Raw genomic sequence first — 11,247 nt, 5'->3', positions numbered from 1 at the left:
CGCCAATTAGCACAAATGGTAAGTTCCGACAGTGCCTACAAGTGTGCCTACTGGCCGCTAAATGGCAATACCGGTTTCATATGTATACACCTGGTATACAAAAAAACTTTTTTCATAATAATAAAAATTTAGGAGCAGACCCACCTTTCTGAGTGCTTCTTATTTATTATCCTAAATTTTCAACTCGATGTGGAACTACGTGTGAAAATAAGTTAGGAAATAAAAAAAGTTTCGGTGAAGTAGGAATCTAGTCACGTGACCCAATCGCCACATAGCCTTAAGTCTTTCATATACAATCAAGAATATTTCTTCTTCTAAAAATCCTTAATCTCGAACAATTTAATCGTGAAACTTAGAAGTATTATTAAATATTTCTGTTCATAAACATCCGCTGCTTCGCGTGAAACATAAATTTGTTATGATTTGTCAAATAATAAATTATAAACTAATCTTTCTAAAACACTTTTGTTTTTAGAAAGATTTTATAATCTTGTAAAAATATTCGAGGCAAATTTGAAATATATGGATTGGAAACTTTAAATTGTACTTTTTATAATTTCTAAGAAGTCAAATGTTATTATAAATAGTTTTAAGTTATATTAAAAAAAATTAAGAATTTTAATAGATTGCGTTTCAGAAATTTTTTAAACTCACAAAGTTTAAAAATATCTCATTGTGCATTTTCAAACTGTTTGTTTTTGATATTGTAAAATAAACAGTTGCCTTTGAAATGAAAAAATTGATTTTGTACCAAAAAAAGACGAATTTTTACTAAATATAAAAATGTTTAACCAACTAAAAATTTGCTACTAAATGGTTCACTTTCAGGACCCAAAGTACAAATTTTTCACAAAACAGTGAAATTTTAAATTTAAATTAAGAATGAACCAAAAAGCTGAGCTTTTAAGAAAGATATAGTTTAAATTTGAACCAAGGGCCTTCATTTTTAAACTAAAGAGATAAATTTTCAACAATAAATGTAATAGATGATAGGTCAACAAACAGAAAAATTGTAATTAGCAATTAAGAACAGCTGGATTTACAAATAAGTGTGAATTTTCACCAAAATAATTAAATAAGGACCTGAGATAAAAATAATTTTACTTTTGATTTGAAAATTGTTCATGAAAAATAAAATTTCTACATTATTTTCTAATATCTGGATCAACAGCCCCAGACTGAGGTACATAAATAGATATAATAGACATTTGACGTGATAGAGTTGAGCATAATGTAGAAAAACTCGCATTTTTGCCAAAATTAAGTGCGAAGCAGGGGATGCAAGGTGAGAATGTTTTAGTTAAAGCCGAAGGAGCTTTAACGAAAGAGAATTCACAATCACCAAATTACAATTGTTGATGCTTTCACCTTTAATTTTAAATGTCTTTGCACAAATCTGGGAGAAATACTAAAACCGGGCGCGTAGTGTGAGGTAAATATATTATTGAGCGCGAAGTGCGAGAACCAACAGTCGTGCGCCCTGTTATAATATTGTTACACTTACCGAAATAAGTTAGGGCAATAGTTAAAGTTAAAAACTGGGTCGGAGAGAACTTCATTTTCTCTAAATGTAGAAAAAACTTTTAGATTGAGATTTTTTTAGAAACTAAATGCTCTGCTGTTTTATTAGTGTATATATACGTTCAATGTGTCTTTTCGTACATACACCTCGCCGAGCGTGTAGCCTCGTGATTGGCGAAATCTTTGCCCTTCCCATTCCCTCAAAAACGACCATGTAAATCTGGCCAGCCCAAAGAGGGGAAATCGACTCAAAGAACACATTCCCGAATATGTCGAATGAGTAAGGGCCAGTGGTAGTGGAAAGATCACACCTGAAAAACGAAAAATTTTTATGATATTTGCTTTTTCTGGACAGACCTGTACGGCTAGCCGTACGAATACCCCAATTCATATACTGTTTGCTATTCTATTTCCCCTTCTATATTGTCACAAGGTGGTAACATGGAGTGGAGCGCTGAAAATCTTTCCTCTGAGATATTTGTATTCCTTCAATGTTACGTGTCGTACTGAGCTTTCGTTACCTCTAACAATCATTAATGGCTGCTTAAATATTTCGTAACAGAAAAAAGGAAGCAAACACAATGAATGTAGAAGTTTCTTGACTTGCAAATAATATGATTTTTAAATACTGCATAAAATTGTAATTACTGTAGTAAATTTGAAGAAATTTTAAGACTTAATTTTTTCGAAAAATTCATTTTTTTAATGAAATGTCGAAAACCCTATTCGAACCCAATTGTTTGATCATGGGATGTCACATCCGGAAACAGCATTTTAACCAATTGCAATCAGATTGCTTGAAACGCTACCTAGTCTTCGTAATCTTAATTAGCTTTTAATGTTTGTAGTTTCCTAAACGGTAATATTTCTTCGCAATCCAACTGTACCATGCAGAACCATATTGTATGAATTTTAAGAATTGTAAACAGAATTTTTAGACCTTTAAAAACAAGTCGCTATGAAAGAGACTTTTCATGATGATATTTATTTGTAATATTTCCTAAGCGATTTATTAACCAATTTTTTATGTTTGAAGGGCACCGACGACAGTAATGAAATCGCTAACGATTGGATCGAGAAACTAAACTTGAAAGATAAATCAATTCTGTTATAAATGTTATTTTACATTATTTTTAATAATAAGAATGACTATAAATAGGTTATAAATATTTGGTATTTCGCAAAAGTAATTAGTTAATATATTTTTTTAATCAATATTATTCATAAGCTTGTCTAGTCGTTCCGAATTTTCCGGAAAGCAATATTTGTCCCCTCTTCCAAATCTGATAGTTTCTTGGGACTAGTCACAGCTTTTTCGAATACTGCATAAAAATATAAACATTATAGTAAATTTCAAAAACTTTTAAGTATTTCATTTTAGAGAAAAATATTTTTTTAATAGTTTTGAAAACCCTATTTCAACAGTTGTTCGATGTTGAAACGTCGCAAACAAAAACAGTATTTCATCCAATCCTGGTTAAATTTTCTCTAAATATGAATCAGTGTGAAGTATGTGACTAAGTTAAAACAGTTAGGATATTGAATAATTAATAAGTAAAAACTCACTGATCAATCGGACAATCCTTATTGATTTGACTCAGTGACGTATTTCTCACAAATGATAATTTAGATTTTTTTGGAAAACTGTTTGCCTTAGTATTACTTCTGGTCTGCTAGCCAATCACCAATGCCTAATTTTTTGGCAAAAAATCCGAAAACAGTAGTTCAAATAATAAATATGCATGTTGTAGTTTCGAAACATTATTTTTTTAATTCAGGGTTTCAAATTTGAAGAAGTTAAATTTTTATGGTTACAATAAAGCAGAAAAAGGAATTAGAATAAAAACATAATGTTCATATGTTCTACTACTCTAATTACTACTGAAATTTTTCTAATTCAGTTAGATGAAAGTAAGTCATTAGAGATTAATAAAAAAATCACTGATTTAGTCAGTAAAAATATTCAGTAATTCAGTAGTGAAAGACTACTTTAATAACATATATGAATATATTTAAAACTTTATATATTCATTATAATATGGTTGTAAAAATTGAAAACGCGATAAACAGAAATTTTCTATAAGATAACGGAATTATGTAAAATTATTATTTTATTTCAAACATGAGATTGGAGTGTTATGAAACTTGTAAATAGGCTACGTAACCTTATCTAACAGAACGTGCTTACAAAATTTAATTGCTTTAAAATGTATTATTATAATTGTTCAAACAAATATTCCACCAGACTAACAATAATAATTTTAAGGGAACAATAATAAATTTTCGAAAAAAAATATTTAAACAAGTTCCATTTGATTAAATAATAAAAAATTAATGAACCAGTGATAATAAATATACCATTAGGCCAATATTAATAATTTTAAGTAAGAAAAGACCAGAATACAGTGCTCAAAATGTCGATTTCATGAAGAATTGACAATTTTCGTTTTAAGGGTAGTTTTCAGGTACTCGTGGGGGTGTGATAGGGGTGTTAAACCCATATATTTTATGCATGAAATTCTTTGTTGGATAATTTTCTACAGGCCCTCATACTTTCCTGTCACTTTTTTTCAAACCCTTAAAAATTATTCCAAAAACTCAATAAAGTGATTTTTCCCCATGCATTTTACATGGGAAACTCTAAGTCAAAACCGGCACCTGTTAAAATCGAAAAATCGAAAAATAAAAAATTAGGGAATTTCTTTTTTCGGATTTAGAATGAAATTGGGGGGATCGTTGCCCTCTTAAAAATATAAGCCTTTTTGAGCCACCCTAATGCATATTCTTGTCACACTTTTCTGGTTAAATATTATAATTTTTTATAAATATACTGAAATTAAAAATATTAAGTTATAAAAATGTGTGCTATTAGAGATGATTAGAAAATTAATAATTAAATTAATTTTTTTACTAAGTTGATAGTGGAAAATTACATTTGTAAATGTATATGAATTTATTTAGAAATTTATACATTAATTGAAAGAAGGTTATAAAAATGAGAAACGTGACACATTTAGAAAAGTTTGATAAAAGAATGCTATTGTATAATTATCATCTTTATTGAAACAATGAGATTGGAATATTATGAAACGTGTAAATAGCCTGAAATGTTTGAAATTTTAACTTGAATACGCTTCGGGATTGTGCACAAATTCTGTGAGGTGTTTTTTGACATTGTCAATCCCCTCTTTCCCGATTTCAGATACCATAAGTTTTGCTCTGAAAATTGTATTATTTTTTATAAAACTATTTTACTAAAACTCATTTAATATATTGAAATATCAAATATTAAATTTTCCGTCGAGAATTCATCCTTTTGGTAAAAAAAAAACAACTCCTTGGCTATAAGTTGAACCACTAAATTCCCCAACATTAATTTTTTTTCTTGAAGATTCAAAATTTTAGTTCCAACTATTCCACATTTTTATTCCACTTTATTCTCGCAAATCCAACTATTCGGTGGAAATTTTTTTGTATTTTGTTCAAAATTGGTTTTTGGTTTAAAACCTATCATTTTAATTGAAAACTCGTGTATCTTCTTTGTTAAGAATTATTTTTTTTGTGTGAAAATCCGTTCATTTGATTGAAAACGTTATTTTATTGTTGAAAATAATGTTGTATTTATTAAAAAAATCATTTCTTTGGTGAAAAAGTGAATCATTTTGTTGTAAATTCTACGTTCTTGTCAAGAAAGTAATATTTTTAGATGGAAATTTATGTATTTGGTTGAAACAGAATTTCTGTTGTAAAAAGTTTAACTAATTTAATAATAATAATTTTTTTTGGGTGCAAAATTAATTTTTTCAACTAATAATTTATATATTGTTAAAATATCATCTTTTGCAATCAAAAATTCATACATTTAGTGAAAATTCGTCATTTTTCGTAGAAAATTAATTTTTTTGTTGAAAAATTTCTCTTTTTGTTTAAAATTTAATTTATTTTGTTAAAAATGGAACTGCTGTTTTGAAAATACGTTTTTAAATAAAAAATTGTAATATTCCGTTTTTAATTAAAAGCGCATAGTTTTTAATGAAAAATTCATATTTAAGTTTAAAATTAATGTGTTTTCTTAAAAACTTGTCATTTTTTATAAAGAATTATTTTTGTTCATAAAAATTTGTTCTTTTTTCGGAAAATTCTTTTTTTCAGTATAGAATTAACCTTCTTGGTTGAAAATTAAAATTTTTGACTGAAAATTGTAATATCATATGTGTAGTTAAAAACTTATTTCGTTGTTGTTGGAAATTCATGTATTCAGATAAGAATTTATCATTTTTGTAGAACGTTTATTCTAGTCGTTTGAAAATGTATTTTTTTGGTAGAAATTTAATTTCTTCTTTTAAAAGTTGAAAAGGCATCTTTTTTAGTGGAAAATTTAATTTACCATGTTGAAAAATCATCACTGCTGGTAGAAAATTATTCTTGTTGATTAAAAATTCATGTAATTGTAATCGTAATTGTTGGTTATCAAACACTCCAGGTATGATTTGTGGACTCCTACAATGCTCATTTGAAGTAGCGTAATTATGACCTTGACAAGCTATTTTTACAACCGATTAGGTTCTGGCATGTGAATTTAATTTCTTGTAAACATATTTCTACTAGTAAAGCTCCACTATCATAAGTTCTTCAATTACTAGACAGAAAAAACATTTACTTATTTGACGAAATATATATTTAAAAAAAAACGAATAGTTGCGAAATTTATGGTTTTTGACAGACAAAAGTGTCAATTATAAAATAAGCATAAACAAATTATAATGACCGCCACTTTTAGAAAAACGCCATTTACATTTTTTCTAACTTGTAAAAATCGAAATCAACTAAAATTTCTTTATTTAACATGACCTGTATTTAACCCCGGGTGTAAATGACCGGAAAAATTCACCGCCAATAAGATTAGACTTCTGGAAATCTTGGCACGTTTCTTGTGCCACGTGAATACGAAACATTTCAGGAAATAGACCAGAAAAGATCACGATCTGTCTCACTTGAAAGGACATGTCCAAATGTCTACTCAAAGTGCAGCATTATTCCCTGTAAGATAAATTATTATTTGCAATCATGACTATAATGTTTATTTTGTTTTGATTGATATTATCTGTACAGAAAATAATTCTTCCGTACATTTTTTATTAGTTTCATTTCCCGCTCTACAGTCGATTCTATTCTGAATTTTGGAAATTGTCATATTCGATAAGATATTTTTGCCTCAATATGAATGAAATTACATTTTCTACCTCACTACAGTATTTATTTTCTTTTTATCTTTTTTAGCCATATGTATTCTTATTCTCTATACCATAAAAAAATGTAAATAGCACTTAGGGTCCGTACATAAATCACGTAAGTCTTTTGGGCAGATGAGAAAGTCAACGGGGTTTCAATATAAAAAATAAAATATGAGGGATCCTTCAAAAATTTGGTATGGTGTATTTTAAAAGTCATGTTTTTCGGTTGAAAATGAAGTTTTTTTGTTGAAAGTTCACATTTTCGAGTTTAAAATTCAACTTTTGTAGAAAAATCAATAATTTTATAGAACATTAAACAATTTAGTAGAATATTCAAGCATTTGGCCGAAAGCTAAACCATTTTTTTTAACATTACTTGTTTTAGTATAAAATTCATATTTTTAGTTGCAAGTTTATATCTTTGATTGCAAATTTAATTATTTTATTTAAAAATCAACAATTTTATTCAAAAATCATCTTTCCCGGTTGAAAATGAACTTTTTTGTACAAAATGCACGTTTTTACGTTCAAAATTCAACTGTTTTTGTAGTCATTTCATATTTTCGTCAAAAAAGTTGTCAAATTCAATTCAATTTAAAAAAATAATTAAATTCAATAAATTCATTTTTAACCCATAGAAAATTCACCAATTTGGTAGAAAATTGAACTATTTTGTCCAAATCTACATTATTTAACTCACTTTTTTTTTTTATTTAAAAAAATAATCTATTTGGTTGCAAATTTAATAATTTGTTTGCAAAACTCCACTGTTACTTCGAAAATTATATTTTTTGTTGGAAATTAACATTTTCTGGTTCAAACTTCAACAGTGTTGTAGAAAATTCAACAATTTGCCAAACATATACTTACGGTCGAAAGATAACAATTTTACTAAAAATTCATTTTTTCATTTTGAGGTTCATATTTTTAGTTAACAATTTATTTGTTGTTGTTGAAAATTAAGATATTTCGAAGAAGGTTCGTGTATTTTCAATTGGAAATTAAGTTTTATAACTGAGAATGTAACTATTCCATTTTTGGTTAAAAATGGATCTTTTATTAATGTAAAATTCAACTATTTGGTTAAAAGTCATATATATATATATATTGTAAAAAATTCGTCTCATGTTGGTTGCAAATTTATGTATTTAATTATGAAATAGATGTTTTTTGTTAAGAATTCGGCTTGTTTGGTTGAAATTATGTTCTTTAATTTAAAATTTAATAATTTAATTTTTGTTACAAAATAGTTTTATTATAGTTTAAAAATTAACTCCTCGGCTAAACAACTTTTTTTTAATTCATTTTTTTATTAAAGATCCAATATTTTATTCCAGAAACTATTTCTTTGGTTGAAAATTGACTTATTTGGTTTAATATTCGTTTTCTTAGTTGAAAAAAATTTTCTTCAACTAGAAGTTTAATTATTTGGTTTAAAATTAATTTTTTGTTGACAACTCATATTTTCGGGATGAAAATTCAACTATTTCATTTTTGGTGAAAAATTTATACTTTTTAGTTTCAATCTCAACTATCTGGTTGAAAAGTTATATAATTGTTTGGAAATTCTGCCCTCTCTGTATAAAGTTAATCTTTTTGAATTAAAATTCAACCATTTGGTTGAAATTTGGTACATTTGGTACAAGTGCCTTAATAAAAGCTCATCTTTTTGGCTTAAAAATTCCACATTTTGGAATTTTTTCTTTTTTATTTGGAAAATCTTTCTTGGTTAAAAATTCCATTCATTTTGAAAATTCCTCTTTTTGATATGAAAAGTCATCACTTTTTATGCAAATTTTTTATTTTTTAGTTAGAAATGCAAATGCTTAGTTGAAAATGAATCTGGTTAGGTTAAACTATCTTGTTGAACATTTGTCCTTATAATGAAATTAAAGCATTTTTTACTTAAAATTTAAATCATTTCTTGGCTCAAAGATCAACTCATAATTTGTTGTTGAGAATCCCTCAACTTTCCCTTTTTGTTGAGATCTTTTATGAAACTTTTGATCATAAAAATGATAAACTTGAAGGGTCAATTTATTTAATTTCAATTTTTCAGAAAAAATTACAATTTTATATTAATTTTAGACTTGTATTTGCTTATTTCAATCGTTGGATAAATTTTGGTATCATTAATGTTAGAGGAAGTGAATTCCGTATTAATCTATCCAAAAGGTCGTCGTCGCCCTAGTCAGTTCAGCTTATAACGTACGAGAAGCAACTGGTCGCCTTTGGCCAGATTCCAGAGCATGCAAGTACTTTCTCCTCGCAACGTTCATTAACAAATCGTCTGTTACTTCCGACCATTGACACTAAATCTTTTTTTTCAAATAATTATTAAATTTAATCTCAATCCAGAAAACAACACATTTTATTATAACAATTCTTAAAAGAACAATGTGAAGTGTCACTACTGTCACTTGACATTGATATTGAAAATTGATTCTTTATACTCACTCTCTTACTTTAAATTATTAAAATAAAAATAATGTTCAGTTAAATTTAAATAATGTCTGTAACAAGAATTTATTTACTGCCAATTAGTAAAGAATACTGATTCATTTAGTAATAACTGCTACACGCTTTCAAACCTGCAATGTAGGATCCCTATCTAAAAGAGAGCGGTATAATGATATATTTTGAAAATTTCGCAACCATTGTTTTTGAGATCCTGATTTGTTTTTTATAACTTGAAGTTATTTCATATTATGAAATCAATAAATAATCACAGATATTACACATATTATATAATAGTGCTTTTCTCTGAAAATTTGTATAAAAAAAATGAATTTTAATATAAAATCATAAAGTTTTTTAAAAAAGTAATTTTTTTAATATTAGGTTGTGTTGATTTCTCAAACTGGAAATGAAAATTTTAAAACACAAATCATAATCAAGATTCGCCATTTTTTACAACTTCAGGTCATGTCAACGTCACACTGAAAAAAAATTTGCATTAAATCAAGTAGGCTAGTTTACTTGGCTGATTTTACTTGAAAGAAGCAAGTATTTTCTTTTGACAAGGGATCGATTTTCTTGAATCAAGAAAATAATTGAATCAGGTCAACTATTTGAATCAAAAATATATGTACTCTAAGCAAAAACTAATGAGTTAGTTTGTTCCATTATACTTATTTGCGTCAAGTTTCATAAAACATTGAATTAAGAATATTATATTCTTATTATAAGTAACGAAAACTCTAACAAAATGTTTCTTGATCCAAGTAAATGGATATACTTATTTCGCTACTATTTTAATTGAAACAATGTTCACGTTCTTGAGACGAGAAAATGAATGTATTCAACGAAGAAATAATTCCACTTAGAACAATGCTTGAATATGCTTTAGATAGTTTTTAAGCAGATTAAATTTTTAAAGAAAAAAGTATTGAGCCCTTTGTAAAATAAGTAAAGTTCAATTTTTTTTTGCATATTTCAAATTGCTGTTTTAGGAAAGCAGTTTCATATTCAAATCTTTGTAAAAAAGGGTTTGATAAAAGAATTCGATAAATTTAAATCTGTGCGGTTTATGAAAATTTTCGTTTAGCAGAACATAATTTTTTGTCATTGATGTTATTAAAGCATTTTTGTACTTGCAACTTTTCTTTATTATTTATTACCTTTGGATCGTTTTTAAGCGTTTAAAATATTTAAAAACAAGAAGTATTAAATGCCTCGTTAAATAAATGAAACTTACTTTGCTTTTTCAAATATTTTAAATTATTGTTTAAGAAATGTTATTTTGCATTAAAAATGCAGTAAGAGAGTATTATATGCAATAAGAGAGTTGTATAAATTGATAATTGCGCATTTTACGGAGAATTTTCATTTATTGTTTATTACTTTTAGATATTTTAAAACATTTTCAAATATATTAAGAAAAAAAAGTATCGAGCCTTTTTTGAAATAAGTAAAATTCAATTCCGAAACTTTTCTAAATGAAAAATGGTAAATTAAAGTTGAGTTCAACAACTTTTAGTTTGAAATTGGTTGAGGCTCACTATATGACTTGTTACGACACTGCATTGAAGTTCTTACCCAAACTTTTGTAATCGAGATCCAAGTGCTTCGATAGCGAAGTCGGTAGAGCGCGCGGTTAGGGCACACTAGTTTTTAGGTAGCTTAGGTAGAGAGGGTTCAATCCCCGGCGAGTGCGATTTTTCAAAGCGTCTAGGCCTACGATTACACATGTGTAAGTAACAGTGTGCGCGAATTACGTACTTTAATAATTTAAAAAGAAGATTATATAACAATAATTTCGAACACAATTTTTTTTTAGAAATAGTGTTCAGTTGAGGCACTAGTCTATTGCTCCGATATTGCATATTCTTATATTAAGAAAATATACTCTTGAAGTGTATCAGAAATGATTTCTTGGAAGTAAACTATGTTTACTGGAAAACAGGTTATGAACAAATATAAAAGATTTATTTAAAAAGAATCAATTTATTAAAGGCACTTGGAAGGCAGGTCTTTACTCTTTGAGATGCGA

At 27.1% G+C, this 11,247-nt stretch overlaps 2 protein-coding genes across 4 annotated transcripts in view; one reads left to right on the top strand and one right to left on the bottom strand.

The window, feature by feature from the left end:
• Nucleotides 1-1,703, bottom strand: part of LOC117174125 — a 3,679-nt gene extending 1,976 nt beyond the window's left edge. The window contains exon 1 of the mRNA XM_033362909.1: nucleotides 1,505-1,703. Coding sequence (XP_033218800.1) covers nucleotides 1,505-1,559 — 55 coding nt within the window. The 5' untranslated portion in view covers nucleotides 1,560-1,703. The remainder of the gene's footprint in view (nucleotides 1-1,504) is intronic.
• Nucleotides 1-11,247, top strand: part of LOC117174124 (ELKS/Rab6-interacting/CAST family member 1) — a 210,853-nt gene that overhangs the window by 130,270 nt on the left and 69,336 nt on the right. The window lies entirely within an intron of this gene.

Source organism: Belonocnema kinseyi, chromosome 6 (genome assembly GCF_010883055.1).
Source record: "Belonocnema kinseyi isolate 2016_QV_RU_SX_M_011 chromosome 6, B_treatae_v1, whole genome shotgun sequence".
Classification (NCBI taxonomy): domain Eukaryota; kingdom Metazoa; phylum Arthropoda; class Insecta; order Hymenoptera; family Cynipidae; genus Belonocnema; species Belonocnema kinseyi.
The sequence above is the reverse complement of the archived record's forward strand: the minus strand, read 5'-3'. Positions and strand labels throughout refer to the sequence as shown.